At 37.8% G+C, this 26,985-nt stretch overlaps 2 protein-coding genes across 3 annotated transcripts; one reads left to right on the top strand and one right to left on the bottom strand.

The window, feature by feature from the left end:
* Positions 1-9,799: 9,799 nt before the first annotated feature.
* On the bottom strand, positions 9,800-12,082 carry LOC104430345 (photosynthetic NDH subunit of subcomplex B 3, chloroplastic). 2 transcript variants are annotated; one of them, XM_010043085.3, is made up of 6 exons: positions 11,755-12,082; positions 11,474-11,587; positions 11,222-11,275; positions 10,696-10,758; positions 10,540-10,602; positions 9,800-10,109 (listed from the first exon to the last, which is right to left on the bottom strand). In XM_010043085.3, exons 1-6 carry the CDS (start codon positions 11,950-11,952, stop codon positions 10,074-10,076), a joined length of 528 nt encoding a protein of 175 aa, XP_010041387.2. In that variant the 5' UTR covers positions 11,953-12,082; the 3' UTR covers positions 9,800-10,073. The 2 variants fall into 2 exon arrangements, with proteins under 2 accessions (XP_010041387.2, XP_039166165.1); XM_039310231.1 differs by lacking the exon at positions 10,696-10,758.
* A 10,158-nt stretch (positions 12,083-22,240) lies between these two features.
* LOC104439898 (gibberellin 3-beta-dioxygenase 1) lies at positions 22,241-24,123 on the top strand. Its single transcript, XM_010052901.3, has 2 exons — positions 22,241-22,765; positions 23,518-24,123. Exons 1-2 carry the CDS (start codon positions 22,278-22,280, stop codon positions 24,095-24,097), a joined length of 1,068 nt encoding a protein of 355 aa, XP_010051203.2. The 5' UTR covers positions 22,241-22,277; the 3' UTR covers positions 24,098-24,123.
* The last annotated feature ends 2,862 nt before the right edge of the window (positions 24,124-26,985 follow it).

Here is a 26,985-nt window from a genome sequence, read left to right as displayed (position 1 = left end):
AATTAGGCTAGAAAAGTTGTACTTCATTGTTAGAATGAGGAAACATCTTATCATCGAACAAATAATTCTCATAGGTTACCCCAAACAAGAATCAACCTTCTTCCTGAGTTCTTAGAGAATTATCTGGTGGTATTCTTGAATACTCTGCTACCGCATCCCTCAAACAGATACTATACCCAGAATTTTCTCATTTTGCCCATTTGTCTGGGATGGCAATTTGTATAGACTCTGCCGCTTTTATTTTTGACAGCTCTTCTACATATTCCGCTGTGGCATCCTACTGAATTATTAGGACAGCTCCTCTTTGATGCACATTTGTGTCCTTCAAAGACAGCTTTCTACCTTGCTTGCTGGTCTGCCAATCAGCAACCACAGTCAACAGACTTTGAAGATATAGCTAGCTGAAAGTGTATATGCTGGACATAAAATGAGCCATTGAATCAACTCAAAACAGACAGCTTTTGAAGAACAGACAAAGCATCCTCAGGTCCATCTTGTAAAATGCTCCACTTCTCTAAATTGCTGGGAATATAAACAGATAACCAGCCAAGACCTCATGACAAATACGGACTCCCTATATGAAGAACAGAGTCACTTAAGAAGAATGCCTTGCACTAACCTGAGCTTTGGTAGTATCGACACGGTTCAAGTATGAATTCTCACAAAAGATGTTAGCGACATCTTTGAGTATTGCTTGTTGGACGCAAATTGCACCATCCCAAGATCTCCATAATTAGAACAAGAACATGCATAATTGAGTAGAAAGATTAATGCACATGTTTTGGGATCCATTGAACATAAAGCGGGAGCAGAAAAGGGATTACCTACATATCAAGGGGATCCACGCATCAAGTCATTCTCCTCTATTGCCCTCCGTATCACTGGCTCAATGAGGTGGCCTCCTCACGTTTAGCGTTAGGTAAACGCTCCTTAGGTGAGGATATATGTGAGAATTAGGGTTAGAAGAGAGACTTGAGCATTATTTATAGAGTTTCCAGTCAGGCCCCTTCATTATGGGCCAGGCTCAATTCGACTCATACTAGCCAGTCCCATATTAGACTAATTAAGAAACCTTCTATCTCACCTTAGACCAATCATGTTTTACGGTAACCATAAAAACAGTAAATTACAATATCAATTAATTTAGTCCACATTAAGAAAACTCTTACATTCTCCCACTTGGACTATATTAATTGAAATCGTACTGTATGTACGCACATTTGATCCAGAGATAATTCTTAATAGTCAATCATATCCCATAAAGTCTTAAACACCGAATCATGGCGGTAACTGCATGTATACACACAGAGCCTTCCATGATCATGAGTGCTCTCAACTTTATTGATATGGATTCAATATAGTAGTGTGGCAAATGGATAACATCTCTCATAGAGAGATTCCATTTGTCAGTCACCATTCTCTTACCTTAGGCGACACAAAAACTTGTGCCACTAGAGAATACTTTATGGTTCCATGAACCCACATATGTCTTATCCTTACGGTTAACATTTATTTATGTATAACAAGACATATGGACAATGCTAATAACCGGATGCCCCTAACCTTCACTCAAGGTTTATACAGTACCTTGAGACTTTATCAATATGTATTCAACATAATAACAACATATTCAAAAATATCTTATTAAATGCAAAAGTTGATACATATCAAACCGTTACTAAATGTAACGAACACAAATGAAACATTTATCAGAGTAAAGCCAAAATAGCTCCCACTAAACAACAGCATCTCATGATGCTCTCAGGCCCATGCTAATGACATGTCACTCAAATACACATGGGCATAGGCTTTTAATTAGTGGATCTGCAACTATATCATCTGTGAAAATATGTTATATTATTACGTCACATTTTTGTACCGTTTCTTTATGGTAAAAATCTTGATCGCCATTTATTTAGATCCCTTGAGATCTCTGTAGTAAATAAATAATACTACAAATTTATTGTCTCAATACAACCGTATGGGTCTATCCATAAAGTTAAAACGATCAACTCCGTCATGAGGTTCTAGAGCCTAATAGCCCAAGTAACAGCTTAAAAGAATGTTACTAACATTGCTTACATAATATAAGATAACATAAAACTTTATTTACTGCACTTCCTGCTAATATAAATATGTATTCCATTATTGATTTCATGTCATCCTAACAGCTAGCAAAGTTTACAATTGAATACCCTACTAGCTGCAAGAATTGAACATGTTTGTAAATTAGTATATAATCTCGTCTTATTTAAGTACCTTAAAACCTTCTTGACAACAACCCCGTGCCTGGATTTGACTAATATCTTCCTAGGAATCCCGTTACAAAGATGATATTTAGTCTAGTGCAAATTCAAGTATACATTATACTTTTAAGTGCATTGACACAAGGTACACCATTTAATTAGATTTTCTCAATATCTACATAAGAACAATGTAATGGATTCAGTCAATCACCATTAACAACAGAAGCAATTCCTGGCTTACAATGATGTATATTGAATATTTCCAAAATACAATCAGCAAATGTCCTCTGAAATAAATCTAATAAAATCCAATATTTATATGGCGAGAACAATCCTTACGGACCTAAGTACAAAAGACAAAAGATGCCTCAAGGTCACTACTTGTAAACAAAATATCATGTACATAGTATATGAGAAAAATAAATTTCCTCCTACTAACCTTGCAGTATATATATTGAATTACATTGTTCCCAATTGAACAAAATAATAATACTATGAAACTTTAATAATATTGTCTGGAAACTTTCTTAAAATCATGAATAAGACTTTTCAGTCTACACACAAGTTTACTTGAATCTGCTATAAAAATCCTCCAATTGCACTTATAGATTTTGTATCTGTTTATTTGGCGTAACTCCATGTCAAAATAAATTATTAAAGTCACATTCACTCTGAAACAATCTTTAAAAATACTATAAAGAAATAATTATTTTTTCACTATAAACTATCCACCTCTCTTTCAGAGTGAAAAATTTAGCTACAAGTTTAGTTTTAAACTCCACAATCTTTATTTGAAATCTTTTTAGTTTTGTACGCCAATTTGCAACTAATGAACTTGTGATCTTTAGACAAGTCAGTAAGTTTCCAAACACTATGATATTTCATAGATTATTTATCGCTTTTTATGGCATCTAATCACATACTTGATTGAGAATAAGAAACGACATTTATAAATATGTCATTACATCAACCATATAGTGGATATTATAATCATACTCTCACAAATAGACTATATAGTTTAATGGAATAACCGATCGTCTTTCCCTAACAAATCTCCCAAGTAAAGTTACCACCACTTCATTCTATACTTGAAAGGTTTGAATAAATTTCATCATAAACTATATTAAAAATAGTACATTAAATCTCAACAAGTTTAGTCTACGGTATAAGAGATTCAATAATTGTCTGTACCACAATTATCTGTATAAGCAAAGACAAAGACACAATGATTTTCCATCTTACTATTATCCTTAATAGTCTGAGAGCAGCTATCCTCTACAATTACGTTGAACTGTAGAAACTTTACAGTATGTGATTCCATAATACTTGTACATTTTTTAGGGTCATAAAATTGATACATGTTTGCACAATCTGAGTAAGATACAAAATAATTCCAAGTGGATCTAAATTCCAACACACTTAATATTGAATTAGATAACCTCACTTTTGCATGACACCTCTAAATTTAATATGATTCAAGTAATTTATATTCAATCTATAACTCAAAAGAAGTTTATGAAGCAACTTTTATATGTGAAAATGTTACTTTCAAAATATCAGCCTACAGAAGACCGGATAAATTAGTCTCACTAATCATGCTCATCACCATATTCAATATGGTGCATTTATGCCTTTCAGCCAAATCTTTTTGTCAGGATTTTCAAGCATAGTAATTAAGTTACCCCCCAGAATCTACTAAGTATTTGACAAATGATCTTTTAAGCTATTTTGCATTGTCATACTTGTCAAAATACTCACGGCCACTATTAAGCCTGACAACCTTTTAAGACTAATTGTAATTGTTTTATTCTTTATCTCGGTCATTTTCCTTAAATAGAAAACTTTCGGAAACAACCTTTTAACCAAATACGAGATGTATATGTCATTAGAATTTAAACACAATCTTTGCAGATGTGTCCTAATTTCAATATCAGATAAAGACATAATTTCAAGAAACTAAGGCTTCTATCATCTTATAGCAGTGCAGTCTGCAGACAAACCTCTTTTCAAGTGTTCCAGAATGGAACGCTTCATGGACAGTAAGCAAATTCAATTGCTCTTTTCTCAAACAACAAATTATATGTTCACAACTTAAAATTTGAAACAGTAAAAACCTCAATAATAGTTGAGTTATTAATTACAGAAAATGTGACTGAAAAAACAAGTAATGTATATAATTAGCATCATGTGAGCACCGTGTAACTTGACGTACAAGTATACATCCAGAGAGTTACATGCATAATCATATAATTACCTTTGAGAATACATGACATGCAGTTGTACACTCCCCACATGATAGCGATTATGAGAATATATTCCAATTTTCGTGAATTCATCACCTTTTGGCATATGAATCACTAGAATCAGTCACTCCTTCATCATACTATCATGTATCCTCCATGAACTAATACACAATCACCTCATTTGGGAGTATGACTACGCATTAGATCAGGAGACATCACAATCATCATACGAGACCGAAATTTCTAAAACCCAATCAAGCATGCCACTTTGGCGGTCACTACTCAATTGAATCCTTGAAACTCTCTCATACCAAGGATATAAACTTTCTTATCACATACACTATATACATGTGATTTTAACTTTAGTGATATGGATCAGCATATCACCAAAATCACATATTATGCTAATTACATGAAAGACAGATTCCAATTTTGTTAACATATAAGTAATCATATATATATATAAAATACATTAAAGAATGTTGATCTAGAATATCTATCACAAATTAACATCAATAGTAATACATGGTATATCAAATCGACAAGCTTGGCAGCTGATCCATTATCACTCATGAGTTCATAAGGCAAAAAATAGCTCTAAGGCCAACAATTGATTTATTAGCCAATTTTTAAGTAATAAATTATCATTGTAATCAACCAATGACATATTAATTGAGTCAAACCAAAGAACCAAATATCTAAAATTTAACAGTAGATACTATTGCTCTGCGTAAATGTTGTCATACTCCTTAACCATAAAAAATATTCAACTTGATAGACATTAACAAGTGACCGGATGAGTTTATGTACAATATGCAGTAACTTAATTGACATGCATTACCCACATTTAGCAGATGTGTTAATCAGTACAATCAGTTTGGTCACGAGTTCTTAAGACGTCCATCATTCAAAGAGTATTAGTGTGTAAATGAGTATGCTTAAACAACAAAAAATTTATAATCAATACATAGCTCAATTACTATTTTATAATGGTTGTATCTCATTAAATTAGCTTCAGTTCACAATAAAGTTTAATTTTTATTAATGAATCACACCATTATAATGCTTATGTGATAATATACCAGTAACCCAACACATGTATTTCAAAAAACACAGAAAATACAAGAAAAATACGCAAAAATACACTAAAAATACACGTATTTAGGGCTTTGTATGTATTTTCACATCCATAAAATCATCAAACATGTAAAATAAATACACCACAAGATGGAACATGGCAATACGAATCCAACGCCACAAACCATGCGTCGAACGGATGCTCCACGCGCCTACACGCGCCGCCTGAGTGCTCGACACGTGGATCTCACGCGCGGCGCGTGTTCGACGCCCAGGAGGCACTTGGCAGCGCATGGGGGCGCGTGCGGCCTCCTGCAGCGATGCGCCGCCTACGGTTCTCTTCGTCTCGTCGAGCCTAGTTCGAATATATAATTTAATTTAATTTTTATTGAACGAAAAATCTCGAAAATCTCAAATTATGGCAAAATCCTTTGCGTTTGTGTTCTAGGGTTATGGAGGCTCTGATACCACATATTGGACACAAATTACACCATCCCAAGATCTCCATAACTAGAACAAGAACATGCATAATTGAGTAGAAAGATTAATGCACTTGTTTTGGGATCCATCGAACATAAAGCGGAAGCAGAAAAGAGATTACCCACATATCAAGAGGATCCACGCATCAAGTCCTTCTCCTCTATTGTCCTCCTTATCATTGGCTCAATGAAGTGCCCCCCTCATGTTTAGCGTTAGGTAAACGCTCCTTAGGTGAGGATACATGTGAGAATTAGGGTTAGAGGAGAGATTTGAGTACTATTTATAGAGTTTCCAGCCAAGCCCCCTCATTACGGGCCAGGCTCAATTCGGCCCACATTAGCCAGTCTCATATTAGACTAATTAAGAAACATTCTATCTCACCTTAAACCAACCATGTTTTATGGTAACAATATCAAAAATAGTAAATTGCTTTTGCTTCTTTTCCTACCAGTATTGATTTCTTGGCATTTTCACGAACAGTACGCTTTTGTTCCTGTTTAAAAGAGAGCCTTAGGGATGGGAGTATCCCTGTCGACATGTCTAATGCTTTAGCTCTTTCCCAGATAATTCAAGCAGTGGATTCTTCAGTTATGTCCGGGTTGCATTTTCTTTGCTCATATTTGCATTCCTCCCAGAGGGAAATACCTGTCATCAAATTAAATGGCTCCTCTCTACACTCGTCATCCTGAAGATTAAGTTTATCGTTAGATGACTGGAACTAAAAGATGAATCGGAGCAAGCAGTTATAGTTTGAGACTGTTGAAGACACAAGCAAGGCAAACCATAGGCATCCTGTCATCCTAGAATTTCAATGAAGAGAAGAGTCTCTCGTGCCACCAAAACTAGTTCCCCATCCCTTTAAAAGGCAATACCATCCCAAAAGTTATGGACCACATTATCTTAATAGCTCCTCAGGATCACAGGTCTAAATGAGTGCTGAAAATCCTATGAAGTGGATTTGAGATTTACAATAGAGGAGACGGTTAAATGCACAACAGGAGTCTCATCTCTCTCTTCAGCCCTCCCCACATTAACGTTTTCATTTGCAAGTATAAAGGATCTATCTCACAAGACACCGAAGAAGTAAGAATACCTCATCTATGTCTTCTCAACTTTTCACCACACGGTATGGCGGTTCTAATTTTCCAATCAACAATTTTCTAGGTAAAACTGATGGATCATTAGTTGCCAAAGGCCTCTAACTAGAACAATTTATTAGAAGAAAAGTCACCGATATCTCTCTCGAAATTTCCATCAAATTTGTTGTCGCATGGTTTTACTTTTTGTATGTCATCATAGACCAAAACCAGCTTTACAGCTGGCCTTGTGATTATGAACGTGCTTAATACAAAATATGAAAAAAAAAATCAATGAGAATAAGGCAAACCTAGACTTGTTAGGAATTAAAAGCCACAAACATAATTTATCCTAGTAAATAATGTAAACATGATCACCACTTATTATAATTTATCTTAAAAATTAAAGGGAACTCTTACAAATTTTTAGTAAACACTGGTGGTTGAAGAATTCATCTAATTTATTTGTGCTTGTGTCCAATGTAGGCAATGAGATTGTAAGATAAATCTTCTTATTATCAGTTGCAACATTCTACGAGGTGAACAACTAAGTAGCCCAACACCATAGCCCATGAGGTGCAAATGGGTGAGGTTCAACCTTAAAAATGGGTTTTGGGTGTAACGCAGATGCTAAAAGACAAAATCCCGTGGGGAAATGCAAATTACTTTTGATAAAAACTCATTTGCATTGCAACTTTGAGCGAAGTAGTGTTTGATTAAAAAAAAATTGCAAAGCACTCTAGCTACAATTTTTCTTCTTAAAGAAATCTAACCCTTTGCCAACTCTAAGGAAGGTTTAGGCCATCGGCAAGTTAGATCTAGCACCAACAAAGGCTAACGATCGAGGTCAGGCGAGGGTCCCATGACCCAAGTGAGGGCTGCCTAGGGTCACGCAAGCTCAGGCATTAGGCAGCCATCACTTGGGTCATGCGCCCTCAACGAGGGCCACTTGGAGTCATGCAAACTCAGGCGGCCATAGGTTGGGTCACATGACCTCGAGGAGGGCTACCTAGGGTAGTGCGACCTCGGATGACAAGGCTTGAGGTCATGTGACCAAGGTGACCATTGCCTAGGGTCTCACAACCCCTAGGCAACAAGCCTTGAGTTTGTGCGACCTAGACAACCATTGCCTAGGGTCTCTCAACCCAATCATCCCTTGCCTAGGTCGCACAATCCCAAGTAGCCATCACATGGGTCACGCAACCTCACTGGCCCCTCACTAGTTAGATTTGACCTTATTGGCCCTTGCCAACTGTCCTCGCAAAGAAGATGAGTAGTAGCAATGGGGGGCAAAACCAGAAAACTAAAGAATTGGTGAGGCTAGATTTGGAAAAAAGGGATGTTTAAATCTAGTTTCAGCATTTCACCAATGCTATTTCAAAAGGCTAATCCCTACTTGCCTTGGGATTTTAGCATTCCCAATGTCAACATTTGGCTGAAAGTTATTTTGAAAGGCTTGCTAAACACCGCGGCATTTTCCTAAAAGGTTTTGGAGGTTGAAAGCCTCTTGGAAAAGCTATATCAAACACATTGAAGTACGAAGAAATGATAGTAGACATCAAAATTCCAATTTTCAAATATGAAACACTTCATACTTTTTGAGAGAAAATATATTCTAAAAGAGTTTTCTTTTCAAATATGTCGAGTGTATTATATAACTAAAAAATATGGCTGAAATTATTGGACCTATATCGAGAAATCAAGAGGAGCTAATTTTTCTTGAACCATCCCAAAAAAGGTCTTTATTCATCAAATATAGTTCACAAGAATAAATAATATAACCAAACACTAAAATACAGTCTGGCCCAAAAACAAAAGAAAAACAAGGAGGAGGAGGAAACATACCAATATCTTTCTCACTTCTTACTCCATTACCACTTTCTTTCATCTATTTTTCAACGTACCCATTTACATCCTCAGATAAAACCTTATGGACAAAAAGACTATATTGCTATTTTCCACCATCTTTGGACGCCCTCCCGCCACTTCCGGCCACCGCATCAACCCCAGAGCTCTAGTTGATTATCTAGGTCTTTCGTCTTGCAGCTCCCTTTCTCCGCGTTCTCCAAAGGAGGCGGCGAGCCTCCAGATCCAGGCTTGACCGTTGATCTATGGCGTCAGGGATTTGAGCCGTCAAGCATGGTGGAGCAATGATGTTGCAAATAACAAGGAAAGAAACAGATGAAGGCTGGCTCGGAATTGACATCAGCGAATGCCTGTGGTAGTGAGCAATGAGGAGGCCGAGACGTCAGCTGACTCGACGTTTTGGGCAAATGGTCAAGACATTAAGAGTGGCTAAGTTAGTAGGGAGGTTTGTGTTTCCGGTCGGGAAAAGTTTAGAACCGAGACAAGGGCATTTTAGGAAGAGAAGCCACGATCTTGTAATTTTTTGACTGATCTAACCTGCAAATTTGTATTGAAGATGAAAGCTCGGAATTTTTTGACTGAAAAAAAAAAATAGAAGAAGAAGAAAGCTCAGAATTTAAATAGGTAATATCAAAAAGAGAGGAAAAAAAAAAAAACAGATGGATCATGAGAGATAGCCAGTATTGGAATTGCTATATTACGCGTGTACTTATGACCGGGAATCCAATACTCAAGTGGACAAGAGAAGTCCCAAGAGCAAGATTTGCATCTCAGGGAAAACAGTTTTATGTAGACGGGCAAGTTTGATATCAGAGTTGAGGCTTCTGAACAGGGTATCCGATATAATAGCCAATTGGAGTTTCCTTTGATGCCCCATCAACCATTCAGGATTCATCGGAACGATCATCTACATGCTTCTCTATTCATGCATCTATCTCCATAGAAAACTAAAAGTTCGCACCAGTAACAAAACTACACGTGCACAATCAAGGTCACTATCGACATGAAAAATAATGGGAATACAAGTGCAACGGAGTGTCTACCACCTGTCACGACCCATCTCCTTTACGAGGTCTGGTTCTCCATCACTTCTTCCACTGGGGCAATCTTTGTACCGCAACCTGCAATTGAAACGCACGAGCAGAGATGTTTGTTAGACCTGTATGTCCCCAAGAAACAAAGAAATTCTCATATTGCGTTTGTTGCATTTAAAACTTCATTATAAAGGAAAATCATTTTGAACAAAAATAGTTAGTTTTCATATGCTTGGTGGTTTAGGAAAAGTGACTTCTTTCTTACTAAAAGACGAAGGCATTTTCTCCCAATCTAAGCTTCTCGTTTTTAGTCTATAGATAATGTATTCTATACATCGATTAGTTTTTCATCATCCAAACACCAGAAAATTGGAAAACAATTTCTTGGAAACAGTTTTCCTTCAAATAAAGGGACCCTAATTCGTGACAGGCACAGCTTACTTTCTTCCAGATTTCAATTAAATTGCAAAAATGCTTTCTAGCAACTAAAGGACAGTAAAGATCCATGGAGCTTTACCTTTCCAGAGTTTTCTTTATTCCCCACAATAGTTTGACAAGCAAGCCTCCAGGATTCAGGTTTCTGGCAGTTAAAGCTATTGTTAGAACAACTTGATTATCAAGGTTATAACCCGCATCCGTTAGACCAACAACAGAACAGAGAAAGAGAGCTTACTTTCTTCAAATATCGCAGTTCAGTGTTGGTTCTCTCATTTAGAAGATCCTTCCCATCAATAATCTGCCCAACAGGACAAGTTTCGATCATCCGATAATAGACACAATCCTCAAATTGTAGGCTCCCTAGGGAGCTGATGTCAGTCTCTAAGCTCTACACGTGACTGCAAGCCTCAGCAATAGGAAGAGAATCATGCACATGAAGAAAGCACTCTTAACATCTTCCCCTGAAAGTTCTTGCTCTAAGAATGCACATCTATATTACTCAGACCTCGCGAACCCTCAGTCCTTCATTGTTTCATCTCGTTAAGTTGCTCTAGACATGGGATTATTCGAAGCATACAATCGAGAACTCTCAGCTCAAAAACTACATTGGATTTTTTTTTCCATGTCGAGAAACTGGAAACATCTGTGCACTTCCTCACACGAGCTTCACTATCCCTCCAATGACGATAAATTATGGCATCCTAATTCCCTGTCTAAAATACGAGAGCTGCACAGCAAACTCGTGAGCCATACATACATACCTCCACAATGCAAGTTCCACAGCTTCCACCACCTCCACAATTCATCACTTTCCCCTGCAGAAAAGAGAATATCATCAAACACTTCCAATGCATGCCAAAACTCACCACCACATTTAACCAGAAAAAGTAGGCAAATTCACAATGCATTGAGAAACCAATCATACTATCACATTGATGATAAGTGATGCCGAATCTTAATTTATATACAAAGCTCATCAATCGGCGAGAAATTTGCTCGAAGAACGAACTTACATACGTGGCATAGAGCTCGATCTTGTTCTCGTTCATGATGTTCCTCAGTAGCTTCTCTCCACTTACGGCCTTAGCCTTATCCCCCGGATACGAACCGTCAGCCCCCGGCTTCGGCTGCCATCGAAACCGCGTTTCATCATCAGCAATGCAAAATTCTTCACGCAGGAGATCAGGATTTTGTCTGGCTAACATGGCGAGTACTCGCAGCAAGTTACATTTACGAAACCACAGAATCCGGCGGAAACGCATGACGATAATCAGCCGGGGCGCGGAGTGATTACCCCGATGAACTCGAGCTCGATCTCCGGCTTTTCTGGCGCGGCCGACGAAGGTTCCGTCGAACCCGCCGCGTTCAGCGACAGAGCGAGTCGCTTCCCGCGGACGAGCTTCGAGGTTTTCTGGCGGATTCCGAAGTTGGAGGCCACGTCCCGTCGCCGGAGGTGCACGGCGGCGGCTGCGGCAAAGTTCAGGGAAGCCATTGTCGCCGCCGATCCTTCCTCGCTTCCGGCCTCCTTCGGTTTCCGGTGAAGTTTTTGTGCGTGGAAGATTTTCTGGCTCACGTTGCTTCCGCTCGGTTCGTGGCTGAGGCTCGGCCGCGACGGACCCCGAACCGAAGTCACTGCAGACCGGGGAGAGTGAGAGTGAGAGATTTTCAAAAGAGCCCCCAATTTGACGGCTTTTCTCGAAGTAACCCCTGAAATGGTACTTCGTTTTTCCAGATGGACGCCGAACTGAAACACCGCGTTTCAATTTGACCACCCCATCCCCCCAGCTCGTCGCTGGTGCTAAGATTCTCCCGTCCGATAGTGTGCCAATGTAAGATCCCAGAATTGTCAGACCCGATTGAGTTAAGCTTTTTACTAAGAAAACTTTCTCTGTTTTTGATCCTTAAAAGAAGCTCAAATTGGTGTGTTAATTTGTGATATTGTCGAAAATTCACACACGAGAGCACGCGCATCGGTTGTACACGCAGAGATAAGCTCGCCGCTTTCTGAATGCTTAATCATGTGTTCGATGATGATGATCCTTCCACGCCTAATTAATTTTTACCTAATTTACCGCACTGCTCTCTCTTTTCCTTCTGAGACGTTGAGACTCGGTGGATTTGCCCATCTTCACAGTTGTCATGGCTAGTGCCCTGATATCCTGAGGGATTTGTATTCATTTGCTCAAGGAGACTTTCTCTCTCTCTTTTTCTGGGGTTGCTTTTTATTTCTGGTGCTATAACTTCATCAATGCCATCCATCAGGCGACTTGCAATAAGAGTTAATCACTGTATTCTATAGGTATTTGAAACGGATACCAAACTATACAAACAATGAGCCTATTAAAATGGGTGTGTTGGGTCGGGTCGGAAAAAAAAAAAATCCAGCCCAAATTGACCTATTTCCACCATACTAGGCCCAATTTGTACGAACAGGGCCTCAATGTTAATCTTGACGTAGCTTCCCTATCACATTTGGCTTCTTGACATCTACTTTTCTTTTCACATATATCTCCTCCAAAGTTGTTCGCATTAAATTGCGGTGATGGACCAAATGTTGGGGATCAGCGAGATCGCTTTCCTATCTATCTTGGCCCCTTCAATCACCCCTCCTCTCCTTCTCGGTGTATACTGTCCGTAGATGGAGAAAAGTTAGTGCTAAAACCTTCATGCGGCCGAGCTATTTCTGGAATGGGGACCGAATCGTATCGTTACTTTCTACAACTATTGAAAGCCGGTTTCAATAAACTTGTCTTTACGAAGCTTCCTCGTCAAAACATTTCCAAGTTGCTAAAAAATGATCGCATCTACATCGCTGGGGCAGTCAAGATTTTAGGTTGCCCCTATTTGACACGACATCATTGTAGGAAGGCGGTGTTATACTTACAGGCCCACCATTACAGGGGAAAAAAATTACTAAACCTACGGATGTAATTGTGAAGATTTTCGTGAAATTTCAATATGATTATTCTAATCAATTTTTATATAAAAATACCTATATAGCAAGAATCTAGCCGTCACTAACCATTTTATGTGACACATCTAGTATTTGACTTGAAAGATCTCAAGCAAAACAGGCCATTTCATGTATTGTGCTAATCTTCTTAACTTTTTTTTTTTTTTTTCTTTTTTTTTTTTTGTGGTTAATGTTCATCTCCTTCCATTTCCTCATTTACTGTTCATTTTCTTAAGAGCACAATCTTCAGCTAAGTCTAACATTACATGAATCTCCCTCTAGTTTAGTTTGCTGTAGAAATTTGAAATAATGTTCATTACATATAATAATGCATGACCTAACCATAAAATAGAACACAATTTCTCATTGAACTTTTCTCTGTCTCACAATTCCTATAAGGATGCTCCAAATCTCGCCCGACTAAATTGTGTAACATGGGATAGAATGTGTGTGGTACATGAATATGATGATGAGAGAGACTCATATCAAGCATGAACATCTTAATGTTAGAAATGCTACTCCTTACACCATCAAAACAAGAGTAAGCGTCGGCATAATACATGAAAACATCATAAGTAAGATCTGGGTAAGGTCGTCTCAAATCTGAGCATGACGTCTCTGCCACTATGCTTTGAATACGAATATGTAGCTTATGAAATGTCGACTGTGCGTGCAGCATGCGAAACTCAACCATTCGACAGATCAAAATTTATGGGACCTAGACCAATTGAGGTGCACGAAAGCCGACACACGCACCACCTAACCAACTGCACCCAAACGAGGAAGGAAAGGAAAAAAAAAGGTGGCAAGTACTTAAAGTCAAATTCATCGTCTAACTCCAAAATATTTTCTCAAGTCATTCTTCCTGGAAACCACCTTCACATTTGTTGGACTTCAAGCCACATTAAAGCGGCCCAGTCACTAAGGGGATGCATGACAAACTACAATTTCTGTTCCATAAGTAATTTTTTTATTCCAAACTTGTTTCTGGAGTAGAAATCCGTTTGATAAAATTATTCCATTTTTCTATTTTTAAAATAGATTTTTGTTCCGAAATAAGTTTGGAATAGAAATCAGAAGTAAAAATTTTCTACTTTTCTATTTCTGGAATATAAATAAGAAATAAAAATTCTTCTTATCGTTTGTCATTGCTATGAACCGGTTGTCCATCCATTGCTAGTGACCACCGTTTGCCTGGTCCCCGACTGTCATCCAATGTCCACCGGTTGTTGCCGCTGTCTGTTGGTCCGCCGTCGCCGGTCACCGTCGGCCGGCTGCCACCGCCGTTGTCGGCCGCAGGTTGCTGCCGTCTGAAAGGAAGAAATTTTGTGTCGTTATCAAACGAATTTTTATTTTAGAGTAGAAATTTTGTGTCGTTATTAAACGGATATTTTTGCTTAGAAATTCATCTAAAAAAAATCTATTTCTCTTCTAGAAATCAATTTCTGACTAGAATAGTTATCATTCGCACTCTAAATTTATCTAAGCAGCTTGAAATCTGCATAAAAACAAAATTTAATAAGTAGCCAGAGCAAGAGAAGCCCAACTTGAATGCTTTCCCAGGCTCTCCGATTCTTAAACTTTATCAATCTCTCAGTGTCGAGCACATTCAAGAACCACTCATTCCTCAGTCTCGTCTTCCTTCGCTTTTGCTGGGTGGGGTTAAGTAAAATGATGAAAGAATAGAAGATGTGATAGAAGTGGCGTTGACCAACTTTTTCAAGAAAGAATTTGAAACTAAATGTCCAATATTTGAATTTTACCAAAATAAAAAAGAATAAAAAAGGGGGGATGTAGATCCAACTCTTGCGTATAAAAATCAAGGACTAGCTCCTCATTAGGTCTATGATGCTAGAGCTCGTCTGGGGCAAAGGTCAATTGTCCTTAAAGTCAAGCTGATTTGTGACTAAAGAGCGCATCCGCCCCGCCTTTCCTTGAGGCTTTTCCACTAGTTGGGTTTATGCCGACAATTGAGAATTGCCACCCAAGAACATTTTTACCATCATCTGCCTTGATAGTGAGTAATAGAAGCTATTGTTTAGGCTAAATTCATTGTTGAGGTAATATATAAATTTAATTACTATACTATAATATGTTGCCTCTATCTTTAATTGGTAATTCAATGTGAATTCCGCAATTTTCATTTGATGATATTGGAGATTAAATTTCGGTCCTCTAGAGCTTCTTGCTCATTTAAAGAATTGTCAATGACCTAAAGGCCTTCCGATACTTAAGTCAATCCACCATAATAAAAGAGATAATTTTATTTTGAGTTGGTGAGATTATGCGAGGCTTCGAGAATTTACCCGAGTTCTTCTCTATTTAATTTTATAGTCAATTGTTTGATTGCCATTGGCTGGAAGTGGGGCCAAGTGTCGTAACCACTCCATTATGATAGGTTGTTGACCGCTAGGTGCCTCTGACAACCTTATGAGCATGTGCTTATGTTGCATTTGCTCAATATGCCTTTTAATCAGTGTACTGTTTTATCGATTTGCGTGGCACCTTTAGATTCACTCACTTAAGATATTGTTCACTCTAGTCCATCCCATATCAAGCCTCATGGTTTTGTACGTAGGTGTGAGATTTTGTTAAACCATTAGAAATTATTTTAAAAACTTAAACTATTAGATGAATGTGAGATTTGATATTTACATATTCTAACACTCACTCATATGCTTCTATTTTGGCCTAAACATCACAAATAGAAGTATTGTAGCGTTGAACTTGGGATTTTCTACTCTAGTATTATGTCTGATTTTGTGGAACCATTACAAATTATTTAAAAAGCTTATACTATTTTTAAATGCATGATTTAATAATCTAACAGTAGGCACTTTTCTAGGAGGTTACCCATCTCAATAGTACTTTCCCCTCATAGTATTCTCACCTCAGCACTATTAACATTAGAGTTTGATGCTAAAAGTTTCATAACATTAAAATGCGTCTTTTTTAAGTTAATTTGAATTTCACATATATATTTCAAGAATGCTCTCCTCATGTTCAGTACGAAATTCAATTCAGTCTTGCTAAAAGATTGCCAGGAGATGCTCTTTTATCTGAGCTCTCTTATTCCAGCAATCACTCCTCACACTTGTTGAATGGGGTTGTTAGAATATGGGCAACTTGACCGACAAAGCAACATGAACTATCAATGTTTCCTTGATGTCTTTTGCCACTCCTTTACCGACTTCTATAATGAGGTCAAATTCAGTTCTGTATTGAAGTCGAATATCGCACTGTTATCTCAGCGCCTTTCTTGCTCTATTACTTTGAAGTCCAATTTTTAATACAAAGCCTTTGGCCACATCATCCTACCTATATCTTGAAGTCTTATATCTCCAAGTGTAATTGATATAGTCAATCAAAATGAGCCTATGAAATGTTATTATCCACTTGATGCAATTGGAAGTCTTAGAAATTTCAATAATTTATTGTCTCTATAACTCAAAGTTTTTCTATTTCTCGGAATTAATAAAATTTGATCGAATATTTAAATATTAAACCACACTATAACTTAAATTTTTTAGAATACTTGATAGTGCTCTCATAAAATTTTACATGATATCAAAGCAAGAGGTCCCGAGTTTGAATCTTTTCAAGGCCTCATTTGTCTCCTCAACAAAATATTTCCTCACTTAGTATTAAGCAAAACATCAGACTAAGCGTGAAGGGAAGTGATGGAATATATATATATTAAATTATATCATAGGACGTGGTCCCATCAAATCTTACAAAATCGATTCAATGACAATGCTAGATTGAGTTATGAGGGAAGAAAGAATCTCGGGATGAATACACAATAATGCAATTTGGTCAATGTGGGCTTACTGTGAGCGTAAAGGAATTGCTTGGTCATCGCGACCCGCGTGGAAAAGAATTTCTGATGTAGGGAGGAAGCATGTGGATCGGTCTATGCTTCAAAACTTTGTGGTTCAAGTTCTATAACTTGGGTTGGAAAGCTCCAACTAGAGGATCTGCATCAGATTTAATGTCGGCAAATGAAAATTACCCTACTTTGTTTTTTATAACCTTGATTGTTGGCTTTTTTTTTTTTTTTTTTTGGAGATTGCGACTAATCTTTTTTGGGAACGATAAGTTCTTTTGTCATATTGAAATTTGATAATTACTAGAGTCTATAGACCTCTCGAAATGAGATAAAAAGAGAAACAAATTCTATCATGACTGTCAGTGAAAGGAAAATTTTCTCCACCTTTCTTTCTATTTTTTATTCCTTACGTCAATTGTTGAGTTCTTTTAGAGCACCCAACGAATCTTATTGTGTCACGGTAGTTTCTTCGTCCTACCACAATCGAATAATCATCATAATTAGGAGACCTCTTAAGTAATCTAAAAAGACAAAACTCTACCCTTGACGGTGATCCCCCAATCTGCATAGAATAATCAAATCTTCCGATGTATCACGAAAGGAAAAAAAAAGGCTTGGAGAAAAGCAAAATCTTCCGCGACGTGGGCAATATCTAGGTAAGCTGACGAAATTTCTAATGCCCTACAAATGGGAGTGGAAAACGCTTTGTCAGATCATGATGTGCCGACTCGATACTTGGCCTTCGGCATCTCTGAATTTCAAAAGAAGGCAATGAGCCTCAAAATTCCACTTCTTCTTTATTCACACCTCAAGAAATAAAAAGTCAATTTTTGTGGACGCATTTGGGGCAGCATTTACAAGTGTGACTTTGGACCTCTCGAGGCCATCGAATCTAAATTTTTGTGTTAGGTGACACAATCGTACAAAGTCGAGCTTTGAATATGCTCAAGGCTCACGGCAAAAGCCCACCTTTCCCCAGCTTTGGACTTTATCATTTTTGGAATGCTACTATATGGGTTGAATCGACTTTTCTTCTTTCAATTTTACCCTAACTAATATATTGATATTCTTATTTTACTCGTGTTTCTCAGATGGAGACAAAGACAATCATAGCTGGGAAGCTTTCTAGAGGAGGTAGAGAGATGCTGACGTAGCTTCGTCAAATAGCTTCATCAACGGTTGCTTCATGCCGACAAGCTTCGCTTAGACGAGATCCGCCTCACCTTGGGTCAAGCGACCTCAATGCTGCCTTGCCTGGGTTTGCCCACCCCTATCGAGCCATCCCGAGGTCTCCCGGTCTCTAATCTAGCTTGTTGGGCTCCAGATCTAGCTTGCCAATGGACACACAACGCCAACAAGCTTCACCAAGCAAGATCTGTCTCACCTTGATTTGATCAACATAGCAGCCTTGTCTAAAGTCGCACAACCTCAACGTGCCTTACCAAGGTCTAGCGACCTTTATTAGCCCCTCGCACAAGGGTTGCATGATGCCACCAAAAGCAACACTAGCAAGCTTTGCCAAGGGTTGCTCGACACCGACAAACTTTACCTAAACGAGATCTATCTTACCATGGTTCAAGCGACCCTGGCGCCTCCTTGGCTGAGGTTGCAGAACCCCAACGAGCCTTGCCCAGGTCTCATGGCCTTTGGACAACATTCGTAAGTTGCAATAATTGTTGTCCTCTTTTTTTTTTTTTTTTTTTATTCCTTTTCCTGTAATTTTAGATCATTGAAAAAAAAAAACTGATTTACTAGAATGTACCAAGAGCCAACTATTCAAACACTATTTGTTTTTCTTTTTTTTGGGGAACACCTTGAATCCAAGAATTTTGTTGGTATACTAAAAGTCATAAACCTAAAATTCTCCAAAACGCACTCTATGTGCCTTCAGCATAAGAGAATGAATCATTTGGTTTCAGTTACACTTTCCCCATATTTCACCTAATTTCAATATAGCACAAGTAAAATTGGGTGGGTCGGTAATGGAATAAATAAATAAATATATATGTACAAGTATGAAAAATTTAGTTGAAAACTGAAGAGTACTTGTTATACCGACATAAATCAGCCAGCGTATAGAACTGTGCAAATTACCGCTTTATGCACGTTGCTTAATTGAACAACTCCTAGTACTACTCACGCAATTTGACTTTAATCTAAGGCGAAACATCTAAAATCATTCAAAATGTACAAAAATCAACATTTTGTATCAATTGGGTTAATACTACGAAAAATCCCAAAGTGGTACACCTATAATAAATTTACCAAAGATTAATTTTTTTACCACAAAGAAAAATCATAAACTTGTACATTTATGACAAATTTACTCCAAATTAATTTATTCGACAAAAAAAAATCTCAAATTGATAAATTTATGACAAATAATATGTTAAACTAAAAAATACAAAAAAAAAAAAAAATCATAAAAATAAATGACAAACAAAGGGTAAAACCCCAAATTGATACACCTGTCAGTTATCAAGTGTTATCCAACTTAGTAATCCGATGCTAAAATTTAACAAAAACTAACTAGCATTAAATTTATCACATGTATACCAATTTGGGGTTTTTAATGATTACAAAATTAGTTTCATAGGGTTGTTCATAATATACCATGTTTTTTTTAATATAATGAAATACCCAAATTCCTTTTCCTGTAATTTTATATCATCAGAAAAAAAAAAAATTGATTTTGAATGTACCAAAAACTATTCAAACACTATTTGATTTTTTTTTTTTTTTTTTGTAACAAATCCAAGAATTTTGTTCAGATACTAAAAGTCATAAAATCAAAATTCTCCCAAATACTTTATGTGCCTTCAACAAAGAGAATAAATCATTAAATTAGTAAACTTTCCCCATATTTCACTAATTTCAATATAGCACAAGTAAAATTGGGTGGGCCGAAACTAATGGAAAATAAATAAATAAATAAGTGTACAATTTTGAAAAATTTAGTTGAAAACTGAAGAGTACTTTTTATATTAACCCTATAAAATTGGCCTTGTATATTTTTAGAACTTACAATTTGTTTTTGCACGTTACAAAATATAATCAAACCACTCCTAGTACTACTCACGCAATTTCGTTGACGATTGACTGTAAAAGTTAAACGTTGGTCTCGAATTAATATGAAATTTGTATGCACATGAATATGTTGCCCTAGTGTAGTGCCTCTAGGAACTAATTGAGCTACCGGTCCATTCACATAAGACCAAGGGAGTACTCCTAATCCATGGCCAGTCGTCATTTTCTCACATTTGTGTCACGGGTCGAAAGTTTCTTGGCTGAGCACAAGCCCCTATAGCACTTGATGAGTCAAAACACCAAGTCAACCTAGACAATTTGGCAAATCCTAAGCTCACAATTGATAGTACCACATCCAATTTAACTTGTACATCCAATCTCTCAAGTAAGATATAGAACACTTTGGTACAATAATTGATTTTAGCTTGTAGTGGCCATCATTAGAAGCATGACATTAGCTCATGACCAGTTGCAAATGAGAGGCCAACCCATCTGCAAAGATCCTTCAAGATGATGGTCATCCTCTCTTTAGATTCATAGCACAAACAATTTAATGCTACTCCCACAAACAAGTTGTACCTCTTGCATTTCTCATGCTTCAACCCAATGCCACTAAACCCACTTCCAACTCACATCAGTATGAGAGAATTCGGGCCATGACACTTTTCCCCACTCAATTTCTAAAACACCTTCATTGCAAGCTATTCAATCACTTCCTTATGTTCTTTAACCATCACTGCCACTCCCTTGAAACTCACATGAACGGCAAATGCTTGCGCAATAGAATAGGCTATTCCACTCCATCAATTGCTTCCCTTGATGAAAGTTATTTCTAAATCTTTAGTCACTTGTGCTCTCCTTGAAAAGTGTGGCATCTCAAGCCAACTATGCTCCCTCAGCAAAACTTTCTTTCGCCTACTAGGCTTCTCCTGATCTTAGAAAACCAATGGAGATTTCTCTTCTTGTAGGAAACATGACAATAGATCTCTTCTTGACACTCACCATACAGTTTGGGAAACCCACTCTCATACCATTTGTCAGGCCCAAAGTTTCCTCGTCAAGGACAAGCCCTATAGTGCTTGGTGAGTCAAATTACCAAACCAACCTTCCCTCAATAGATTCTTTTCAAGTACAACATGTCAAATAACATCCTCATAATTGATCATACCATGCCCAATTTAGCTTCGGTATTCATTTTCTCGAACAAGATATACAAATCACTTAAGCATAATAACTGGTTTCAACCTACTATAACTATCATCGGGAAGCAACATAAACTCTTGACTAGTTTGGCATAGCGACCAATTCCACCTTGAAATTTCCTCTAAAATGATAACTATCCCCCTAATACAAGTACCTCGACACCACTCTCGACCCGTCGTGATTATAATCTTATGTGAACTTTATGTAACTACATATGAAAAAAAAAAATTCCAAAATACTTTCACTAAATTAACTCCAATCCCAATATATAGTAATTAAGACCATGTTGGATTTTGTTAGAAAAAGTGCATGGTCCAATACATTAGTTTATGTAGTATGATTAGTTTTGCCCAATTTCCACTACATATCATACAGATAACAAGTTCACGCTGTATTCCTCACCAATTAGTCCCTTTAAGTGGGTCCATTTTTCTCTTTCCCCTAGTGGACAAAGCATGTGTTTATTGTCCACACGAGAGTGCAAAGAAAGAAGAAAGGAAGGAAAGGAAAAAACTGCTTGGAGTCTTATTGAGACGCCACAATTTCTTCAAATTTTTTCTGTCCACTATTTTGTCTTATTCCACCTTCCCCAACATCCTTCCAAAACCACATCCAGACACCACTTCTGTCCACCAGCCGGCCCCATTTTAACCCTATTAACATTTGAACCAGATGTTTACATTAATATACTCACTCCATTAGTAGGCGTGCATATATATAACCTTCTATTTTATGAAAGAAGACCATACAAATAACCCTATCATTCCTTGTTAGCTTCTATTTTCCTTTCAAATTCCAGCTTTTCATGGCTACTCTTTCTGAAGCCTACACAGAGACACCTCTCCATCTTCAGCACATCATCCCCATAGACTTTGATTCTGTTGAAGAAGTGCCGCAATCGCATTCATGGCCTCAATCGGACGATGAGTCTCCAAGGAGGATGTTCAATTTAGATGGCGATCACTTCTCAATTCCAGCCATCGATCTTGATAGCCCGGATGCGATCGAAATGGCCGGTCATGCATGCAAAATTATGGGCATATTCCAGGTCACTAACCACGGAATCCCTTCAAGTCTTCTGAGGGAGGTTGAGTCGCAAGCCTGGCGGTTTTTCACGCTCCCCGCGAGAGCCAAGGTAAAGGCCCTCAGGTCCCCCAGTGGAGCTACAGGCTATGGCGTCGCTCGGATCGCACCGTTCTTCAACAAGTTCATGTGGCATGAAGGGTTTACCATGATGGGATCGCCATTGGAGCATGCTAGGGAGGTTTGGCCTCATGGGTATCGCAAGTTTTGGTGAGTGGTAACTTCCATGCATGGTCAGTTCATGCACGTGGAGAAGGTGATGAGTGGGTAGATGGTTTATTTAGGCATGACTAGGAAGAACCAGGGTTTGGCTGGAGAAATCTTTCATTAAATTTTGGTGATAATTTAAAAAGTCTTTATAAATCAATAAGTAGATAATTACTCTTTGAGTGCGAGGAATATGGTGTTCACTTCACTCCTGAACCTAGTTCAATACCATTCTAGCACCAAAGGCAAATTAAAAAGATTAGCTACCTATTTTTCCCTATATACTTACTTGCATGATGACTAAATTGAATAGTCTTCTTTCCTTCTTTCTAGATATTCAGATACTCCTCCAGAAAGTAGTCGACTTTGTGATTCTAGTGAACCTGAAAATCAAAGAGCTAAAAGAGGGGAGGGAGCTGCATATTTATCAAAGATTAGAGAACTTGTTATTCAAGCTTACTACGGAGTGATGCTGAAAAATTCTTAGGTTTTTATCGCTTTTGCAGATCTAATAAGCCATTTCCAGCGACACTTCCAGCGAAAGCTTGTAATATGCTCCACACTAATTTCTTATTTTAGTGAAGGAGTGATTTCCATTATGAATAATGCTATAAATACAAAAATGTATTTACAAAACTTGGTTTTATGCAGATCTAATAGACTTGTCTTGGTATCGTTAGCATTATTGATCTTACTTGTACTGGGCATCATTATGTTTTTGTCCTCTCGTGTTTTCTTGGGGTCACGTACAACAGTGAAGTAATGGAAGACTATCAGGACAAAATGAAGGCGCTCTCAGAGAGACTACTCGCCATGATCCTGAAGTACCTCGGCATGTCCGAGCACGATGTCGACTGGCCGCGACTCCGGAGCAACGCCTGCACTGCGCTGCAGCTGAACTCGTACCCGCGGTGTCCCGATCCGCGCCAGGCCATGGGGCTCGCACCGCACACCGATACCTTCCTCTTGACAATTCTTCACCAAAACCACAGCGCACATGGGCTCCAAGTCCACATGGAAGGCCGAGGCTGGGTTCCCGTGTTTCCCATGAACGGTGCACTTGTGGTGAACGTGGGTGACATGCTCCACATCATGTCCAATGCCATGTTCCCTAGTGTCGTTCACCGGGCGATCCCAAGTGAGAATACGCACCGGCTAACCGTCGGTTACTTTTACGGACCCCCGACGGATTTTCACGTCGGCCCTATTCATCGACTCACACAGGCCTCAGGCCGAGAGGACGCTGCCCAGTTCCGGTCCGTCACGGTGAAGGATTACATTCAGATGAAGGCCAAGAATCTTGACAAGGCACTCTCTATGATTAGGATTAGATGATGAAGAATCAATTATTGTCTTTGTTTTGCCCCTCCCATCATTTTCTCTATAAAGTATGATCTTTGTTATTAGTTCCTAGTCAGACGCATGACGCATGATTATTTCATAAATAATATAAACGCGCACGCCTCTCGATGGATAGCCGCTCGTGAAAAAGACAAAAGGTCCACGTTTGTGCATATGAAAGTTAATTTGCGAGGCTTCAGCGGGTGGAAATCGAAGTCACTGTAACCTAAATGAAGCATTTGAGGTGTGAATTATTGTCCTGAACCTGCTGGTTGGAATCCTAATTATATAAACAATCCGCAAGAAAACTTTTTGTCAACTGCGTCCGCCTCATGTTTACAAATCAAAAGGAAAAGATCAGGACAAAGAAGAAACAGTCGGACACGTTTTGATATCATGCTGGGGCTCGGATCTTTCTTAACCCATGTGACGATGAGAAAAAGAGAGCCTCTTGTTCAGCGATTGGAATTTCTCCACCGCCACCGTAGTCAGCACATTTTTATTTTGTCAAGCATCAGCGAATGATGACAAGATGGGATTGCCACGCTTTAAGAGATTTTCGGACAGATGTGTGCTCGTTCCAATCAGATTGAACCGCCTTTTAAGGTTTGGTACCGTCATATTTTAATTAAAAGGGCAAATATATACATACACACACAAGTTGTACCATTTTACTTCAGTAGCATTCGTTGGTCAAGTGATTATCATCTTTGCTCATGTTAAAAACCATGACTCAATTATTGATGCGTTCCAATTTTTTTTTTTCTAAACGAAACTTAAAAACTGGTTTAGAATTCATCCAATTCAGGAACTGAACTAGTTGAATTGATTCCCAAGTAGAACTAGTGGTTCTCACCTCGGAATTGGTGATTGAGCCGGTCCTAGACTGGTTCTAGGAAACCAAACCAGCTATTCCTATACTAGGCCTCGAACCAGTGGTTTCATGCCAGTTTCGTCTAGCTCCTGAGTTGAATTGGATCTGATTCTCACCCTTATCACAGCCATCTTTTCTTGATCTTATGCAAGAAAGACACCATAGGTAACTAACATTAAGAATGGCAAATAACTAAAAGCCTTGGTGCATCAACAGAGCCTCCACAAATTGATTGGCTACATTTTGTTTGAAAGCGGTAATGCCATATTCAAATTGAAGCATTTCTCAGTCGGAGGAATTTTGGATCCATAATCACTTTTTTTATTAGTGAACCCCAATCAATGATGGTGACTAAATGGTTTGCCTATATTTTGTTAGAACTAGTCTAGGCTAATTAAGGTCCAAAATTCAAATGTCATGATAACAAATTATTTATTAACCTTCAAATTTTGTGGGCAAACTGCTTTTTAATTTATTTATTTTTTAAAAAAGAGGGACGATATACGAGGGGCAAAGAAAGAAGATAATGGGTCAACTTACGCAAGCTATAACTTTTTTTTTTCGTCAAATAAATTACGCATGCAATAAACAACCAAAATTTCAATTTGAAATCTACCTAACATTCTAATAAGTAGTTACTTAGGTAATCAAACAAAAGATTAAATATACACTTCAAGTTAATGTATATGATTTAACCTTTGATGGTTATAACAATTAATAACGTAAAAAGCTAATGAAAAAGATAAATCTCAAATCCATGTTCGATTTACTTTCTAGTATCAAAAAATTATACAAAATAAATCAAATTAATTTGATTCAATTTCATTCTAAACGCTCTCTTCTAATGATCGAATTAGCGGATGAAAGTGAGTCTTACTATAAATTCATGTACGAGGGTTTGCATAAAGTTCATTAAACAGTAAGGCAGTCCAATTTTCTTTAGGATGTAATGATAAAAATAATAGTTGTTTTTTTTATGACCTTATCTTTCTCGACATGTCCTTGCAAGCTAAACACCAGTAATCAGATTGAGGGTTCTGTGAGCATCTAGAAGGCTCGAATCAGAAAGTAGAATACCTCCAAAACAGGCCAATTTTAGCATCAGTCCAAAAGAATCTTGATAAAAACAAAGTTCTCCCTTTAATATTGAATTCCATGCTATGGCAAGCTTATCTCGTGGACGAATTCCAAGCAAGTTCAAGAATTCATTGCGATAATCATGGTACAAAGTGACGTGACAAGTGCCTTTCTAGTACGCTGAGTTAAAGGAGAAGTCACGGTCATCAAGCTGCGATGGGCGGAGGAAAAAAAAAGGAAAAAGAAAAAATTAAAAAGGAAAAAGATTAAAATATTATTAAAAGTTGACTAGTCTTTTACAATCGGTCCACGTCACGTCAGCCGGTCGGCGTCTAATCAGCAAAATCTGACCAAAATTGGCCAGAAAGAACTAAATTAGCACAACGTAAAAATGTTTAGGATTAAATTGGCACTAAAAAAAGTTTAAGACTAAATCAGCACAAAGACAAAATATTTAGGTCTTTTTTGGCACTTTTCCCTTTTTAATGGAGTATGAAGGAGAAAATTAATTAATAATACCATTGCATTAAACTAATCCTTTTGGAGATGGACTCAGCATTCCTTTCGAGTGGAATAAGAAATGAAAGAAGATCTAAAGTCATAATATTGTTCTCTTCACCTTATGATTGCAAGGCTTCGGTTTTTATTTCTCTAACAAGCCTTTTGCTCTATCTCATGCAAGTAAATTTAAGATTTCCCCTGAATTAAGTAATACCGAAATTGATAATATCTCATGAAACTGTGGAATCGAGCTTGTGATGTTAAGGGACAAGAATAACACCGAGCATACTAACATAGGTTCATGAATCGGTATACCAAGTGATGTGATAAACTTTTATTAATTAAAGACGACTGAGTCTCCTCATTTTCCCTTTCTTAGTATTGTTCTTGCTTACTAACCCATCTTCCAAGATCAGAGAGGTTTTGCTCT

This window comes from Eucalyptus grandis, chromosome 3 (assembly GCF_016545825.1).
Source record: "Eucalyptus grandis isolate ANBG69807.140 chromosome 3, ASM1654582v1, whole genome shotgun sequence".
In the NCBI taxonomy this organism is placed as follows: Eukaryota; Viridiplantae; Streptophyta; class Magnoliopsida; order Myrtales; family Myrtaceae; genus Eucalyptus; species Eucalyptus grandis.
This window is presented reverse-complemented; position numbering and strand designations above follow the sequence as displayed.